This window comes from Dromaius novaehollandiae, chromosome W (genome assembly GCF_036370855.1).
Source record: "Dromaius novaehollandiae isolate bDroNov1 chromosome W, bDroNov1.hap1, whole genome shotgun sequence".
NCBI classification, from domain to species: domain Eukaryota; kingdom Metazoa; phylum Chordata; class Aves; order Casuariiformes; family Dromaiidae; genus Dromaius; species Dromaius novaehollandiae.
In genome coordinates, this window is record NC_088130.1 from 18763561 (window position 1) to 18781382 (window position 17822).

Consider the following 17822-nt stretch of genomic DNA (forward strand, 5'->3'; position numbering starts at 1 on the left):
AAATATGGAATTAACCTTGTAGGAAAATAGATTGGGAGAAACTGTATAACCTTGTCAAGAACGTTCCTTTTTTGTATACCTGTAGGGAAAAAGTTTTTCATTATAAATTCAAAGAACATTCATATTTAGCATTGCATTTGCAACTTATTGAGAGTGAAATGTGAATCTAGACAGAGATGAACAGTATATGCTTTTTAAAATTGATTAGATTAACCTAAAACATAACCTTGCTTCTAACCAGGTATCTTAGCTGAGCCTAATCCTTTTTCATCTATTATAAAGGTAATGAAAGGTTTATGAAATGTTAGGCTGGTATTCTTTTAGACAACCTGATAGTTTTGCAAATGTCTAAGACCATAGTCTATATTTTTCAAGGGAAATCATACGCCAGGTCCTTCAACAAAGGAAATGAAAAGGATTCAAACGCATTTCCATTTTATGCAGTATTTTGTAGCAGCTACTGAATAATATGTCTATGATTAAAGCAAATAGTCTAGTGAATCCCAGGAGACAGGGCCTTAAAGTGGGGCTGTCATTTACATACTGTGCTGCAAGAAAGCCGTTTGACTCTGCATATTTTCCTGCATTGTGAAACGTTGCCTCTTCTTTTTGAAATTGACAATTTCCAAACAGGAAATTCCTTGGTGTTTTAAATAATATAGTATAATACAGTCTCTTATAATATTATAATAACTTTTACAATAATATATTATATTTAGAATATGTTATATGCTATTATGATATAATACTGTATTTTATGACAAATATCTGAGGGAGGCTAGGGAAGAAAGACTGAAGAGCTCCGGTAATGTTTATTGCACCATTTTCCCCGGCAGTGTTTTCTGTTGCTCAAAACTGATTTTGTGCTAGGTATCTGAATTTGTTTACAAGGTAATTAAATGAACTAACCTTGGCCGCAGATGGACTCATCCTGCGTGCGGCAGAGAACATCTGACACCTGGGACTGGACCAGGTAGCGCCTGGTGATGGGGACCACTGGGGTACCGCTGTGTATGCCTTTCTTATTGCTATTGAGTTTTGTTTACCTCCTCAGACTAGCATTTCTTTGTTCGTTTCTATCTCCATCTTCCCTCAGTGCACTGTAAGGATGGTTAAATAAAGGTGGAGCAAATAATAAACAAAAATATATATTCTTTCCAGTTTACTTTTAAATCCCTAAATCACCACTGGCAAAGAGAAAAAAATGATCGACCTTCTGGCTACTAGTTCTCACTTAATATTTCACAACATCTCTTCTTCCAAGACAGAAGGAACAATGTGTATCCTCTATAGACAAATGTATTTTATGTATTTTCGCATCCCTAGCTGTAAAATAAATCCAGGAAATTTTAAATATATGTTTCTCTAAATTCTAAGGTGACTTTTAGTCCTTCTTTAAAATGGATCCTGGATTTCTCTTCAGTTGCCAAGTCTTTTATTTTATTTTTATTTTTTCCATCGATGAAGGAAGATGAGCCTGGTAATATGTCTGGAGGATAAAGCCAAGGAATAGGGACTATCGGCAAGCACCATTTGTTTACTGTGAAGGTTAGCTGAGAAAGAGGCTTTCAATATTATTATGTTTCCTTAAGGTATAAAATATCATAATCCTTTTCCTTCTGATTCGTGACAGCACAGCAGTCTTTTTTTTTTTTTTTTTTTTTTTTTTTTTTGGCTTGCAAGCTCTTTACGGAGCAACTGGAAATAAGTTAATATCTGCTTAACTTTGCCTACAATACTAAGATGTGTGCAACTACCAGCACGTGCTCTTCATGTGGTACTAAGATATAGTATCCCCACCTTGGCATCCTTTGCAAATGCTTCTCCTAGTAACTGTCGCCAGCGCAGAGACTGCTAGAGGTTCCAGCTGCTAAGGCTGCACAAAAAAGCACTGATAACTTGCAAAGGTGCCTGCTCGGCTGCTTGTGTTCTCCACTCGCGCCTTGTTTCCTTTCGTCCTGAGCCCTGCCCTCCTCGCCGCGTGTGGCACCAAGCGCTTACCGCGGCGCGAGAGCCCTCACGGTCCCGTGGGGCTGGGCCAGACCGAGCCCTCAAACACTTGCTCCGTGTTTCACAGGCACCGCCAGGACCAGCATGCGAGCGTGCCTCGTTTTCCAGATGCTCTCTCTCAAAGCGCTGAAACGTGAACGTCCACGTTCTCCCCCAGCTTTTGCAGGGAAAACAAGGGCGAATCAGTAAAGAGGGACCTTTCCAGACAGCTGTGCTGCACACAAGATTAAAAGACAAAGGATCAGCCTCCACTGAGGAGCAGCAGCTTTCTACAGCCTCGCTTTATTTTTAGATTATTTTTCCCTCCCTACAGGCAGCCGGCTGACCTCAGTTGTTATTTCCAAGGTCTGCTCTGGGGCAGGGAACAGCACTTCTGGTAGGCGGGAAAAGGCTGCAACTGCAAGCAAGGCAAGCGGGCAGCTGAGCGGCTACCTCCATCAGCTCCCCCTTGCCTTGTACCATGACATGCTGCTTTGGCTTTTGCACTTGTATATTCGAAAACTGGGAAATAGTGCTGAGAAAAAACACATTTTTTGATGCCTTTTTTTTTAGAAGCACACCAACAGGGCATGCAGCGCTGGTAAAGGCTGAATCTCTACAAACTGTGCTAACAGAGATTATCATGAGCTCTTCCTACCTCTTAGCACCATACAGTCCTGACGGAAATCCTACTGAAAAGCAAATATTATACTCACATCGCTACAATAATTTATTTTATATCTTTATGTGCTGCAAGGACATTTGTTGCTATTGCTATCCAAAGCAATCACGTTCTGTTTTTAAATACGGGCTTTTTCTAACCTAACTTCACAATTTATTTTCCACAGTTTTATTTTGTTTTAGGAACAGTGAATACTAATGCTATTAAGGAACTTGAAATTCTATTCGAACTCACCCTGGATGCTGCAGGTAAAAAACATATTTTTTTCCAAAAAAAAAGTCTCTCTCTTTTTGAGGCATGAGGCAATGATGGATCTTATTTTTTTTTAATGATAGAAAGTTACAAAATCATCATGCCTGCTCTAACCACAAAGTACTTTTAAGTAAGGAAATAGAGAACATTTTGCCTTTGATGTAGTGGAAGTGAGGCAAAAGAAAAGCACAGTAGGAGCAAGAAAACAAGACACCAAAGGACTGTGAGATTATATAAATGTTCACACACACTATATATATATTCATGTATATATATATAGGGGTGTGTGTGTATATATATATATAAAAATATATATGTATGTATGTATATATAAAAATTTATGTAGCTTTTATATTGGTGAGATCTTGAAGGATCTTTGGCCATTAAGTCCTAAAAATAGAATATGACTTAAAAATAGTTGTGTTTATTGTGTCATTTTAATAAAGTTGGGAAGTGTTTTTTGTGTTCATCTTCTACAGACTATTTATGAATGCATTTACCTCTTCATTTATACACACAAAATAAATTTTGCATACACATATAGACAATTAAATTGAAAGAAATGTTCAAGTTTAACACATATAGGCAGACACAGAGAAATATGTATGCATTTTAGAAAGAGATATGTAGCAATTCATCATACCATGTCCTTGCTTATTGACCAGGCCAGTCATGCCAAAAACGCATAACAAGCCTAGTCTAGGCATTAGGACATACCTTTCATTTTTCTTTTAGTGCATTTTCTTTTCTGTGTGTCTGTGTTTCTTAAGTGCTTATAGAGCAAAAGACTTCACTGTTTAAACTGTTGGTGTCTATTTTATGAATTTTTTTACTGTTTAAAATAAACCCAGATAATATTTGCAGGGTATCTAAAGGAAAATTTAAACTACATGAAAATATCTTCTCCTTTTTTATGAAACAGGAGATACTTGACTTAATCATACTTGGTTTTGCTTGCTCTTGAGTATGTATTTCACTTAAGGTTATCAGAATCTTTTACATATTTAACATAAGATTGTGAAAAAATGGCACAATTTTTTAAATTTTTTCATTGCTGTATGTAAGTAATAAAGGACAATATCACAGACTTTAGGCAACTTATCTTAATTTTCTCTACATGATCCATAGGATGAACTTCAATTTTTAACCACATTTTTAGAAGGTTACCAACTAATATTTTTTGAAATCTGAGTTACTGGAAACTTTACTTCACTAGGAAGAAGCAGCTCGATGATAGTTATTATGCTATATCCATACCTATTGGAATGTAATCTGGAAGAACTTTTTTTTTCCTGTCATGAATAACATATATCCTTCTTTGGTGACAAATTGGTTAATTTGATGGATATATGTAAGTCTTTTCCAAAGTTAAAAACATCTTTGTGTAAATTCAAAGACTGAAAGCATAGGGATGCCCTTCACAGCTCAGTCACAATCCGTTTATACTAGGACACACCAACTCCATTTGAACAAAGGTTTCTGAAAAATCAGTCAATCTATCAGTCAAGCATCCTACAAATAGTTACGTACGAGGAAAATAACGAATGAAAATAATATAAAGGACAAAACATCCCTAAAACCGCTATGCAAATGTATGAGACAATACAAAGGTATTAGAATGTAAGGAGAGATACTTACCACGTACATGTTACTTCCGTCAGCCATACTCTAATATCAAGATGTCTAGTATTTTCCACAGTTCCTGTTGATATATCCTTCACTCTGCAAGGAAAGTATCTGTCCGGATCTTTCCAACCTTTCTTCTCTTGCCATGGCATAGACAACCAGACCAACATCTCCAGTAAAGACAGTAGGTGCTGACTGCCTCGGCCCTGGTGCTGTGAGCTGGTTGTCCTCTCCTGCTTTGCTCAGTAAGATGCTGATGAAGACTTCAGTCAGCCTTCATCAGGTCTCTGCTTCCTGAACACCCTCACTAGTGGCGCATAGCTTGTGCCCATGGGCCGGGTCAGTTCCCCAGGGCAACAACTGCTTGCGAAAAGAACTGCATTAGGGAAAGAATTGCATTAGGAAAAGAAAACTAATATTAGTGTGTAGGAGAGCTAACCTGGCAGCATCGCATTTGAAAACTTAATCTTCTTATCTGTGCAATAAATTATGCAGAATAATTTGGGTAACAGATCACCTTCTAAAATACGCGCGCACGTGCGCGCACACACACACGCACACATATATTTCAGGGCAGATTAATTTAACACCTTTTTTCAGACGATCATATTTAGAGATATACATCCACAGAAGGAAGCAGCAATGTCTATAGTCTGCATATACAGAACAGGAGCACTTTCCCATTCGGTGTATATTATCGCACTAGCACCAACAATTTTGCCCCTAAAACTTTATGCGCAATGGTTCAAACTCCTCCGACACGTGGCAGGCCGGGCAGAAGAACTTTATATTCCAGGCTTGTTGCTCTGGTGCATTTCTGGGGATCAAATTCTGAAACAGTTTACAAGAGAAATGCGGGGGCAAGTTCCTAAGGCACGAGTTAGGCTCCAAAAAATTATTGAACGGTATAGTCAATAAAAATTGAGCTGGTGGGTTAAGAGAAAGACCTGCTCTCAGGGGACATGGGATCAGCTTCCAGCTGTATCAGTTTTTTCCATCTCAGTCAATTCATTTGCTCTGTGTCTGCCACGTAGCAGCTAGGCTGCTCTGAACGGGAACCACCTCATCCTGCAGGTCTGCGTGCGTGTGGCCTTCAGGCACCTACTGCGATGGGTCCTCGTCTAAGCTGCGATCTCCAGGCACCTCTGCAGTACAAATAATGATGTAGACAGTCTCAATTTCCTAATGTGACTATAGGCAATGAAATAAAATAAAAATCTGGAAAGAATGATGTATTAAAATAAGGAACACATGGTCTAGAGAAATGCATTATTACAATTGTTAAGCCATCAGATATACAAATCTCCTTGCCTCTGTATGTATATTGACTATACTGCAAGCTATTTATATTGTACCAGATGATAGTTTGTGCTTTGGCTGTGATAGCTTTTTAGATAAATGATACAACTGATTCTTTGGAAAGAGCTGCAATAGGCTTATAAATATTATTAAAAAAATACAATCTCGAAACCCATTAGAGTACTGAATTTCTATTTTTTAGTCTTCTGTTCTTTGACCTTATATCACTGAGTATATCCTGAAGATATGCAGATATTTGACAGTCTATTGTTAAATATTGCTCTGATCATTTTCAGCAGGGCTGTCTCCTAGCTTTTAAGGCACTTTTCCTTTTATTGTATCACATATAATTTTATATTATGTTGAAACAATGCCATAAAATTTGATATATGCAATGTATTAACAAACTAACTCAATCAAGAATTTGCAGCAAGATGACCCTTTTTACAAATTATACTGAAAAATGTAATACTATGAGATATGCTTTTGTTCATTCATTGCCATAGCTCTATTTTAAGAGCTACTGGTGAGGGAGAGCCTGACATCTAGAAAGTACAGAAAGAAAAAAACCTAGTGGTTATTTGAGCACTGCTGTTCCCTACATCACTGTCAGCCCACATCACTGCTAACGCTGAACAGTTCCCACTTTAAACAAAATAAAAAGTTAGAGCACTGATAATTGTCAAAATAAAAAGCAGAACATGACTCTTCACTCTACTGCTCAGTCTTACACAGACATATAGCAAGTCTGGCAGGAAAACAATAGTAAAAATCTCTCTGAAATATACTGATTATTGGACATCTTTTGACTGCTTTTACTGAAATACTGTCTATTGATATAGTCTAGTTAGATACTTATGTAGGCTCTGATTACTGTACAATACCCTAAACTATGCCATTTTAAGTAAAATTTCAGTACTAGTTACTACTTAGGATATCCTAACCTAAAGAGGAATAGTGACAAATATATAAGTAAGAGTTTTAACAGAATTTGGATGATTAAAGATGTTTACAACCCCTTTGGTGTGATTTTCAAAATTATCTAATTAATTTACCTAATCAGTTTATGGTTACAAACTTCATTCATTTCAACTGAATACTTAGGAATTTGCTTTCAAAACACGATGCACATAGCTGCACCTTGCATGCACATACGTGCTTTGGAAAAGCTCTCTTATCCTGTCTGAGAGCGGATGACTGACTTGGAGCACTTTCCTACAGCATTATGAAGTGTTGTTTTCTTGCCTTCTGCAGCCAGACCAGAGCCAGGCACAAGTCCATGTTTGGCTTTGGGAAGAAGAGTCCCCGCTCTTGGCTTGGAGGCCTCCAGTCTGAGCAGGAGGTAACTACCTGGCACACTATACAGCTACTCACCTAACCCAAGCAACAGGGAGCACCAAGCACAACTATTTCTTAAATACTGCCAGCACAGGCTGGAAATCCAAGGGCAGTAAGGGGACTGTAGCTTCCCACCACTTACTGTGGCCCACGCCGAGGAGCGCCTGCACTATTGCACCATTGCTCTGCCTCATCTGCCTGTGAATTACAGGGGCAGAGCTGTGCTCGGCTGAGGGTTATAGTCCCCAAATTTATTTTCTCTAGAAATGCTTTTGAAGAAGGAAGAGAAGCCGTCAGCTCCTGCTCCTCCTTTGCATTTCCCCCGCCAGCTGCCTCAGACCCGGTGCACGGCCGTTCCCCGGCTGGTGACCTCTCGCACTCAGCTTTAACCAAATCGCTTATCCTGCCTACATGCGGCACCTCGGGAGAAGCCCGGCAAGCTGCCGATGGCTGGTCAGCTGTAACGGCTCGGGTCGTGCTTGTGAGACCTCTGAAGATGGGCAATGTGATTTTTTATTCTGGGAATTCAGCCCAAGGGCATGGAAACGAGCACAGTTCAGCATGACACCGTGCGGCAAGGTGGAAATGAGAGAGCCGTGCTGTCCCGGGGCAGGCTGCAACTAACAGACATGGCCTAATGCTAACTAAATGGAAACACCCCCCTCCCCCCACTTTGCAACACCCTTACATGTAGTTACAATTCTAGACTCTCCATTAATTACCTAATTACAAGCCTACCCAGTGATGTAAAAGATAAGGAAATTCCCAGGGGAAGTAAAAGAGGATAGAAGGTAGCGATAAAACATGTTTACTGCAAATGTATTTGGTTTTTAAGGATATTATGCTGTAGTACGGACTCCTATTATGAGTCTGGTAATGGAGAAATGACTGTTAATCACTGGTAAGTACCACAGTGGGCAGGCAGGTACTGCGTAAGGGCAGCGCTCCCAGCGTAATAGCCTTATCTGACTCATTTAAAACACATTCTGCTCCTCAAATGCAGCACTTAACCATTCTAGAGTACCGAATAACAGGCATTTACTAATGCTTTCCTAATTAGATTCTAACTAAATAGGTTTACTTGTAATCGTAAAATAAAGACTGTCACAGCAACCCTAGATGCTCAAAGATCATACGATTTCAGGAGACTGTTAATTATTGCCATTATTTTGTAAAGTGAAGGTACGTACTAGATATGTCATGCTGTGCTTAATTTCCAGATTGTTATACTTTATTGAGGCAAACAGACAGCTAGATATCAGCTTGAAACTAGAATGACTGTTAGCTTCTTTTACAAAAGAAATAATTGAAAGGAGATGTGCTTGACAACATGATCCAAAATAAATGTTTTATATGAATTGAAAAACAGCTATAAAAGGGTGCTACAAAAGAACAAATTCTCAGGATTTTTTTTTAAAACAATTTTATCAACAAAGAAATTTCCTCTTTTTAATTCTCCTCCTTTCCTACGGATTTTGGACTTTTATTCCCAAAGCGTGATCTGATAATAAACCAAAAGTACAGCACTATTTATTATGTAAAAGTATATGAATACCATATAGGTGTAGTGTGAAGGAATATATGACACATTTTTAATCCTATTCTAAGCGTATCCATTCCTACTGCTATTTAGTAGCAGGATTCATCTGTAAAACACCTGATACATAGTACTCCTATCTTAATGCCATGAATTAATGAAAAAGCACTTTCATTCAGACGTGCACATATTATTAACTTGTACATCAAAGAGACAAAATCATAGCAATGCAGCACAAATGCTTTGAATAAGAGTTGCTGATTTACAGATCACAACACTAAATGATCCATTGAAACAATATTAATTTCACGGAAAGTTTTTGCTATGCAGGAATAAGGTCCTTTCTGATTTACAGTAAAAACCTAGTAATTATTAAAGGACTTCCTGACTCTCAGAGAATACTATGTGATTTTGCAGGTAAGTGGAACTTGAATTCCCATGGCAAGGGACCCTGACTGAGTGGTTGCTTTTTCCTGAGCTAACATAAACCTCTCTTCCAAGTGCTGCTGAAGTCTGTGGAAAAAGAGTATAGCATATTGCAAATATTTACTAATATTTACAATTAAAAAAGAGATGCTGACAATTTCTGAATGTTTTCTTACTCAGGATGTCTATAGCTTTTAAAATGAACTATTAACATTCTGGAGCACCCTTTGAAATAATTTTTTGCAACTGATACATGCCTATACCACAAGTATCGACTGCCCCTTTGTTTTCTTGAAAATAAAATCAGTATACAATTCCTTTTAGGTAATAAATATGTTACTTTGTACATGCATACGAATAAATACACAACATTCTTTCAGCTAGATAAAGGGTATTAACATGTAGAGTAGATTTAAAGATATTAGAAGACAATAATTTTTTTCTCTGTCTTCTAAAAAGTGAAATATTGTAGGTCTAGCAAATCTTGGTGGTTGGAAAAGTAACTCCCTGGTAACTAAAAAGCAGAAAAAAGGATTAATGAAGCTGCCAAGGCTACTAAGGACGAACTAGGAGTTCCTCTTAAATTGCAAATGCGTGATGTTCTCTTTGGGCTAAACAATTAGCAGGAGACATCATGGAATAATGCAGACATTGTTATAACTCATGTTTTGTATGTATTAATCTATATGACACCTATCTTGTTTACTTTAAGTATTACCCATCTACCTAGACAAAAATGTTCTGGGCTGTAATTTCTGATAAAAGAAGACATGCAGTCAAATCTACACTATACCACATAGTCCAAAGCCTTTTTTTCTCCTCTTTATTCATGTGTCACTCTATCCTTATGCATAAAATAACATGAAATATCTATTATTTCTATTTGAAAGGAAAAGGACCATCTCCTGAAATAAATGTCTTAAAATGAAATGCATAATCATGTATAATTAATGTTACTTACCATAACATCATTTGCTAAATAAAAGGTTCACTTAGGTTTCTGTTATGATGCTTTCCACTTATATAACGGTTTTCCTCTTCAAAGGGCTTCAGAAATATTAATAAATCAACCCAGTAAAAACTTCAGTATTTTCTCCCTGTTGTACAAATGGAGTGGAAAGGTTGATGGCTTGTTTAAAGGCCACAGATGTAAAGGGTGGGATAGATATTCTTGGGCTCTTCAGTTAGTTAGACTTTAAACCACATGCTCCTATTGTGCGACTGTGTTGAAAGTCTGTTAATTACTTAATTCATCTGTAAACAGGCATCCATCACGGAATCTGTGTTATGCAGCAGGGCTGCTTTTCAATCTTTATTTTTTTAATCCTGAAGATTTTATGATGGGTGCTTTCAGTCATGTTGATCTTGGCCTTATAACTTACTTGCAAGGCACTTCCGCTTTTCAAAACAAAAAAATCACCAATTCATAGACTCCAGAAAGATTACATTGCATTTGGAATAGCAAGTTCTTGCACATATCTGAATAAGCCAGAGGAACTAAAGAGAATGCTATATTAAAAAGTATAATGTACAAAGGTTACCAAGACCTATATGTCATTTTACTGACTACACTACGGATTATTTTAGTAGTTCATTTTATGCTGATTCTTGATGGCAAATTCTCCCTTGTGAAATCTAATGTAATCCATTGACAACACCTCTTTGGTTTTCTTGAACATCAAAAGGATTTTGAGTAGTTGTTTCCCTTCTGAAGGCTTTTAGGAGTCTTTCACTAATGCCCACTGCCTCATCTAATCTGAAGGCATAAATATTGATGTTTCCTAGAAGCGAGTTAACTGTCTGGGAGAAGGATGCTTTAAGTGAATTGGTAAAAGACTCTTTTCTCTTCCCGCTTTTCTATTTTCCAGTTTCTCTTCCGTCTGCTTCTCTGTCTCTCTTTGTTCTGTGAGAAATTTTAAGCTGTAACTAACTGCTTTGTTCTCTTGAAGAAATCTTCAGTATTTTGTAAAATGGATTGGATATGTTTTCACCAGTGAGGGAGTTTCTGAACTTTAGGCTATTTTTTCAGTATTTGACATAATATAAAGAAATAACATGAAGAAAATAAAATCCAAACAATCCTATCTCTGACTAGATAGTTCATTTGCAGGCATGGATATATGTGTGTGTGTGTTCACATGCATGTGTATGGAGATTTTTTTCTTGTGGATTTACCGTGCTATTAATAAAGACTTCAGGCATCATTTATTCGGTGTTATTTATATCAATTGTTAGCAACATCAGAATTTCATCATAGGTGAAAGTTAGAAATTGATATGAAAATAAATGTGATTTTATGTCAATTTTTGAAGGAAAGGCATCCATCTCCCTGCAATGTGGTTGTGATGTTTGATTCATTTCATTACAATGGCAAGAATAAAGATTAAAAGGGTTAGACCTTGTATCCAAAAACAGTGCTAGTTCTTGCCAATATTTCCTTGTTAGACAGCCCTTAAGGAACAAGGATGAAGTATGATTTCTTGGCAAAAAAAAAGATCCATAAGCACCCCTGTTTGGTGTGTTTTGTTTCCTCATATTAGCAGCGTTAGTGCTTTTTGTACGTTTTTGCACGTTCTACTATCGCACCCCAGAGAAGGGGCCACATGCTTTTTCAACGTTAAATCTTCTGACTTACCAAGTACTTTTTCTGATGCAAAAGAAGAACACTTTTTCTTGCCTGTGGCATCACATGGTTTATTCAGCTGCAACTTCTTCATAAGTTTAAACTTTTACAATTCTTTCTCAAGGTAATTTTTTTTTTCCAAAGGACATTTCCTAACAACCACCTGCTGACCTGCAATAGTCACCACTTCTGATTTTATCTCACACTGCTGCTGCAGGCTGCTTAGTATCTAAATCTAAATCTAAATCTGTATAGCCTAATTTAAGCAACTGATTCCTCCTTGGGATTCTCGCTGTTTTGTCTTACATACTACTTTCCTCTATTCCACTTCCATGAATAATGTTATTGTAAATGTATTTCACTGTGACTCTTAGGGTGTTTCATGTTGAGCACTTAGCACATAAATGCAATTTAGTCAGGTTTTGGGAAAACATTTGCAACACGATACCCTGCTGTGTAGAGGAAGAACGTGTAATTAGCTAAGTGTTGTGCATGTTATACCCCTTTTCTAGTCAGAATTATATAACATACTCCATTCGTAGTGGGAACCCGCACAGTTTTAAAAGTGTACCAACACTCATGCTACTACTTATTTTCTAATGTGCTTCAGAAAAAATATATTTGCCACAGAAAACGTGTCACTGTGTAGTGGATTTGTCACATTAGCACTCCGTTGTTATGTGTATAAATAACCACACTCACCAATGCCTTATATGCACGTCTACATTTCTTTACTGTTTAAAAAAAAAGAATCAGTATATTGTCCTCAGTTTTAAACTTTTGTATACAAATTTTTTAAAAAATATTTTCCTCACTTTACTGTAAAAAGTGTTTCTTTTATTAACAGAGAGGTGGAAGGTCACACGTTGGAAAGAAGGGACAGCACAATGGTGTTCGACGTCTCGGCGCACTTTGGTGCCACCATTTTGTTGAACCCACAGAAACGCAGCAAGCGATGGAAAACACTGCTTCGCTGACTATGAACCTGTATATTCTGGACCCAGGTAGCGAATACATGATCACTCTTTCCACGGAGGAAAGCGGGCATTCCCTTCTTCTGAGAGACATCATCACTGTATGCTACAAATCTGCAGATAGATGTCTATTCCACCAAATCTACCTGTTTTCCCCCTTAGAATCCTTCACATAATAAAGTGCCATAAAAAGATCTTTGAATGAAATGGTGTGTCATTCACACAGGCATTTTTCCCCACCCCCTTTTAACTAGTCTGTGAAATTGGGGTTTTACTCAGCTATTGCCTTCCATCTTGCCCTTAAGAAAGACCTATAGAACAGTGAAAGAAAGCAATCGTTCATTTGGAAGAAAACAAAGTGAAGGAAGAAACCTCTCTCTCTGCTGAGATACACAATGTAAAGTTAACTAAGAAGTGGAAGAAAAAACAAAAAATGACTGGAAAGTTAGACTGACGTGCTTCCAACTTGTCCTGGTGTGCACATGCTTTGGGTTTTATTAGGTTAGTATAGCTCACAGACGAAAACTCTCTCTTTTATAATTAATTAAATTGTTTTGGTGACGTGTCTAATGTATTATAATTACCACCATCATATAAATTTTCTCCCACAATTACTATCTCCTGCACTGAATAAAATGGAGCTAACTGGGACTCTGACAGTGAGTCAGTGTCAAAAGAGTTGTTACAAGTGATGCAAGAGGGTGGACACTGGTACATCTACTGTGGGAAGGGAAGGACTCGAGACTTAGAGGACTAAGTTTCAGGGAAGCCCATGGAAGGACTCCTCTCAAATGCAGTGCAATTTAGATCAAACCCTTGAAGAGGAAGGAACATAATTGTCACTTTAGAGTAACTGACTAGACTGAGAGTGTCTAAAGTAGTAAGCTAAAGAGTGGGTACGCTTGCTGACCTGACTCAGGCACACTTTTTTTTCATCTCCTCCTCTCCCCATCCATAAAATGGGGTTTCCTCATGCACATAACCTTTTGGAAACAGTCCAGCATCCTCCCCCTGTGTTCTGGTGCCACCTTTCTATAAGTGAGCTAGCTGTCCAGGACCAAACTGTACCAGGGAATATAGTAACACATACAAATGTACTTCTTCAGCCTGGGACCTGGGTCTGATTAGTCTACTACTACCGATGCACCCAGAACTACAAAAATGAGTAGAACAAAAAGTCTGTGCATCTGTATAATTTTTGGTTGCAGAGGCAACCGAAGTCATCAAAAAGGGAAAGATTTTTTTCCTAAAAATGAAGTAAAGCTGCACAGGAGGAAACAGAAAAGGAACTGTAAGATCCTGAAAACAAAAGCTGTAAATTGATGGAAGAAAACCAACTTTAAAAGATGATATTATCAAAGATATCTCAGCTTGACATTTATTTACAACTATAATTTATGTAAAGTAATCTAAACATTCAAGACTTTGGCACATCATCTCAGGTTTACGGGCCTTTATAATGTTCTCAAGTATCTACGGTAAATATTTTCTAAAGTTCACAGTACAGGGTCTAGTTCTGTTCCTCCCCACTGAAAGAAAAGGAGTGTTATCATTGCTTTCAATGGGAGCAGACATAAATCAGTTCTAAAATATTTTGAAATTTAAATCTTTCAAATCCACAGGGACACAGAAGTCCTGAATCCTTCCCTAGATCCAAGTTCTAGGCACACAGTCTTCTCTTTGAAAAAAATCACAAACAAAACCCTTTGGGTGGGAACCAGTTACCTGAATACAGGTATCTAGTGCCATTTTAGATGCCTTCATCCTACCTGACTTCCAGATGCCTCTTCCAAAGGACACATATCTTCTGTAGATCTTGTGACATGCCCACCAGGCCAAACATATTTCAGATCCCCTATGGTATCTAAAGTGACATTCTGCTTAGACAACTTAATCCTACCCTGCATGTCCCATAATTCATTTATACAAAATCATAGATAGCTTTTATTTACACTTTTAAGATACTAAATATCTGTTTAATTTTGAAGGGTACTTACACTCAGACATTCTCTCACTGAGGTATAGTAGATACTATTATGGGTGAAGAGCCAAACTATTAAAGTATCAGCCACTGTACTAGATTCTAAATGCTCTATTTTTTATTATCGTAGCAATCAGGAACTATTTCTATAGAGTTGAACACTTAATCTTGAGGTCTGGAGCAGATCAGAGATGCAACGTTTTCAGAGATTGCATCCCAGCCTGTGTACAAAGGAAACATTACTGCCTCACAGAGGAAGCAATTTCTAATTCTTCAGATTTACTAGGATAAATATCTTTGATTATCTTTTTGGTGCTGTTGCTCTTGATAATTTAACTATTATTAATATTTTACTTCATCTTTCCAAGTGAAATGCTTGTCTTCTGTGGTGCTCATTTTATTTAAAATGCTTAGAATATGTATGGGTCGAACTTGAGGCCACCGCTTAACCATGAATGAAAACCTACTACAAAAGAGACTTCACAGCATATCAACACACTGTACACCCTTCAGTTGTAAGCCCTGCTAGACTTGCCAAAGAGAAGAGAGAATAAGGATGTTGGTCATACCCCGGGGGAAAAAAGTACAGTTTGTTTTGGACACCTGACTTCATGGCTCACAAGCAGATGCTGACACAAGCCAACAGCAGTTCAAAAGGCATTTTCAGTTTCAGAAGTAAAAGGGATCACTATAAAGCAACACAGCAGAATTTCTTTAGTAACATAAACTATTAGAAATCCATCTTTCACCTTGAACGAAATTCCAGAATCAAATTTTAAAGAGAAGGATGGGAATAGCTTCATAACAATTTTCCCATTCAAAACCATATTCAGTATGTACGTTAAACTTCAATTGCAGAAGGTCACATCAGAACAGTCGGAAACTACCACCAATGAAATTGGTTACAATATCTAATTCACTGTTACATAAAATGCATTTATAGTATAATAGCTAAGGAATGCATGTAAATTAAAGAGGCCTCCTATAGCAATCACTGAGACTGAACATATGCAATATAATAGGTCTCAAATCCATTGCATTCACTGTAGAGTGCAAGAGCTTTTTCTGTCCATTGAGAGCCCCTGGCTTGGCAAGAAAGTCAGACTGTCACATTATTATATTAAATTAAATCACAAATGCCAATCAGAAGAAGTATTCCTTTTGATTTTCATTGGCTGTGTTTTGCATGCTGAGCTCACTTTTCAGCGCGGACTCAGCGCTGTCTTCATTTTCAGATCCTTTTGCTTCATTTTTTGAATATATGCTTGTTTTTTTATAAATGCGTATGGCTATGGCAGTGATGCAAAGTAGGATGAATATCACGACTGCTATCACACCTAGAAGGAGAAAAGAGAGACAAGTCACAAAACAGGATATGCAAATAATAAAGCATGGGCTGGGGAGTAGGACATGGAAGGAATGACTCCATTGCATAGTGAAGTGGGGTGCTGGGAAGCCCAAGAAATAGGAAGCCATATCTGCTTTGGCACCAGAAACAGTACTGCAGCACCAGCTACATGGCAAACATTTCCAGTTTTACACACTGTGGATACCAAAACCTGCCACAGAATATCATAATTTTTTGAAACTTTTGAAGACAAGTCCAGTAGAGATTTAGGATTGATTAGAGGGCTGTCTTTTCCTCCTTCACCATCACTCCCAGCTCTCAGCCAGTCTGACAGCTCAAGCCACTGCAGGCTTGACGAACTGCTCTTCAGGGACTTTGCCACCATACTATGACATGGGATGACATAGGGCACCATTACAACTTTGCTCTTCTCCCCCACTCCCATGGGTACGGGACAAAGTACTTTCCCTTCTCTCAGTCACTCACACCCTTCACCTCTCTCACCCCAACTGCCCATCGGGAGGGAAGGGGACACACAGCCCCTCGTCAGCCTTCCCCTGCCCATCTGCTCTCGCGTCACTGCTCCAGCTGTGAGCAAGGGACCTGGAGAGCAGAGGTGGAGCAGAAGAGATGCACAGGGAAAAGCATATATCTGCAGTTCTGAACCAGGTCTTATACCAGTCCTGTCTGTGTATACAATCAAATCCAAGCTTATGGTTACATAAAATTAATCCCATTCAAACTCAGCACTCTGCACAAATCAGTTCAGACCACAAACGAGTGTTCCTAAGCAATGCCTTTACTGAGGAGTATTCATAAAGGAAAATGTACAACAGTTTGTCACAGGGACTCCAGTGAACATTGGCCAGATTTTATAGCTGCCTATCTTCAGGTCAAACAGGACAAAACCTCTAACATTTATTCTGCCTTGTAGAAGATCCCCACTCCACCTCACTGCTTTTCATTTTGAAGGTTTTCATGATCTGCTTTAACTAAGTCTCCTCTCTATGTAACTGTCCCATTGTAATGAATAGACACTAGACAAAATACAGAAGATACGGGTGAAAAGCAAAGCTGACTGCGTGTCCAAGATAAAACAAAATAGGTTTGGCTTCCTCCCTTCCCTGCAAGTTTGTGGCACTCAACCTGGCATCCTGGATATGGTTGTGCCCTGCACAGTTACGTGAACCTAGGGTCCTAAGTGAGCAGAGTCAGTGCCCACACAGAGGGTAGTGAGCAAGCTTCCTTTTCCAGCAGCTTTAAAAATCCCATCCTATAGGGTAAAATCATTATCATTACAGCCACCTGTACTATACTGTGCTGGCTGGACAGATAGAAAGGAAAGGAGCAAAATAAATATAACTTTATACAGAGGTTTACTGAGATACAGTGATATATGTGGCACACATCTGACATACAAGAGACTACATATATTGGGCACTTAATCTTAAAGACAACTATTTAATATTTATCAAAATGTTACCAGAGGTATGCTGCTCCCAGAGCAACAGATTAGGGGCAGTGAGGAAAGAGATACTTCTCCCAGAGATATTTATGAGGCTACAGACTTCCAGCCCTTCTCCCCTCGTCCTCTTTCCATCCCCAGGATGATCTCAGCCGCCATTCAAGCTGATGAGTCAGATGTGTGGAAGGAGAGGAATTTGGGGAGGAAAGAAACAGAAGGGAAGCAGAAAGTGCTTGTCAAACAGAGGGGCAGGAAGCAAGACTTGGCTACAGGGAGGAAAAA

General features: G+C 38.3%; 1 protein-coding gene across 1 annotated transcript in view; it reads right to left on the minus strand.

Annotated features, from left to right (window-relative positions):
* Positions 1-12481: 12481 nt before the first annotated feature.
* The window catches only part of LOC112978813 (contactin-associated protein-like 4), a 224776-nt gene continuing 219435 nt past the window's right edge, over positions 12482-17822 (minus strand). Inside the window, exon 24 of the mRNA XM_026092542.2 lies at positions 12482-16064. Within this exon, the coding sequence (XP_025948327.2) occupies positions 15871-16064 (194 nt within the window). The 3' untranslated portion in view covers positions 12482-15870. The remainder of the gene's footprint in view (positions 16065-17822) is intronic.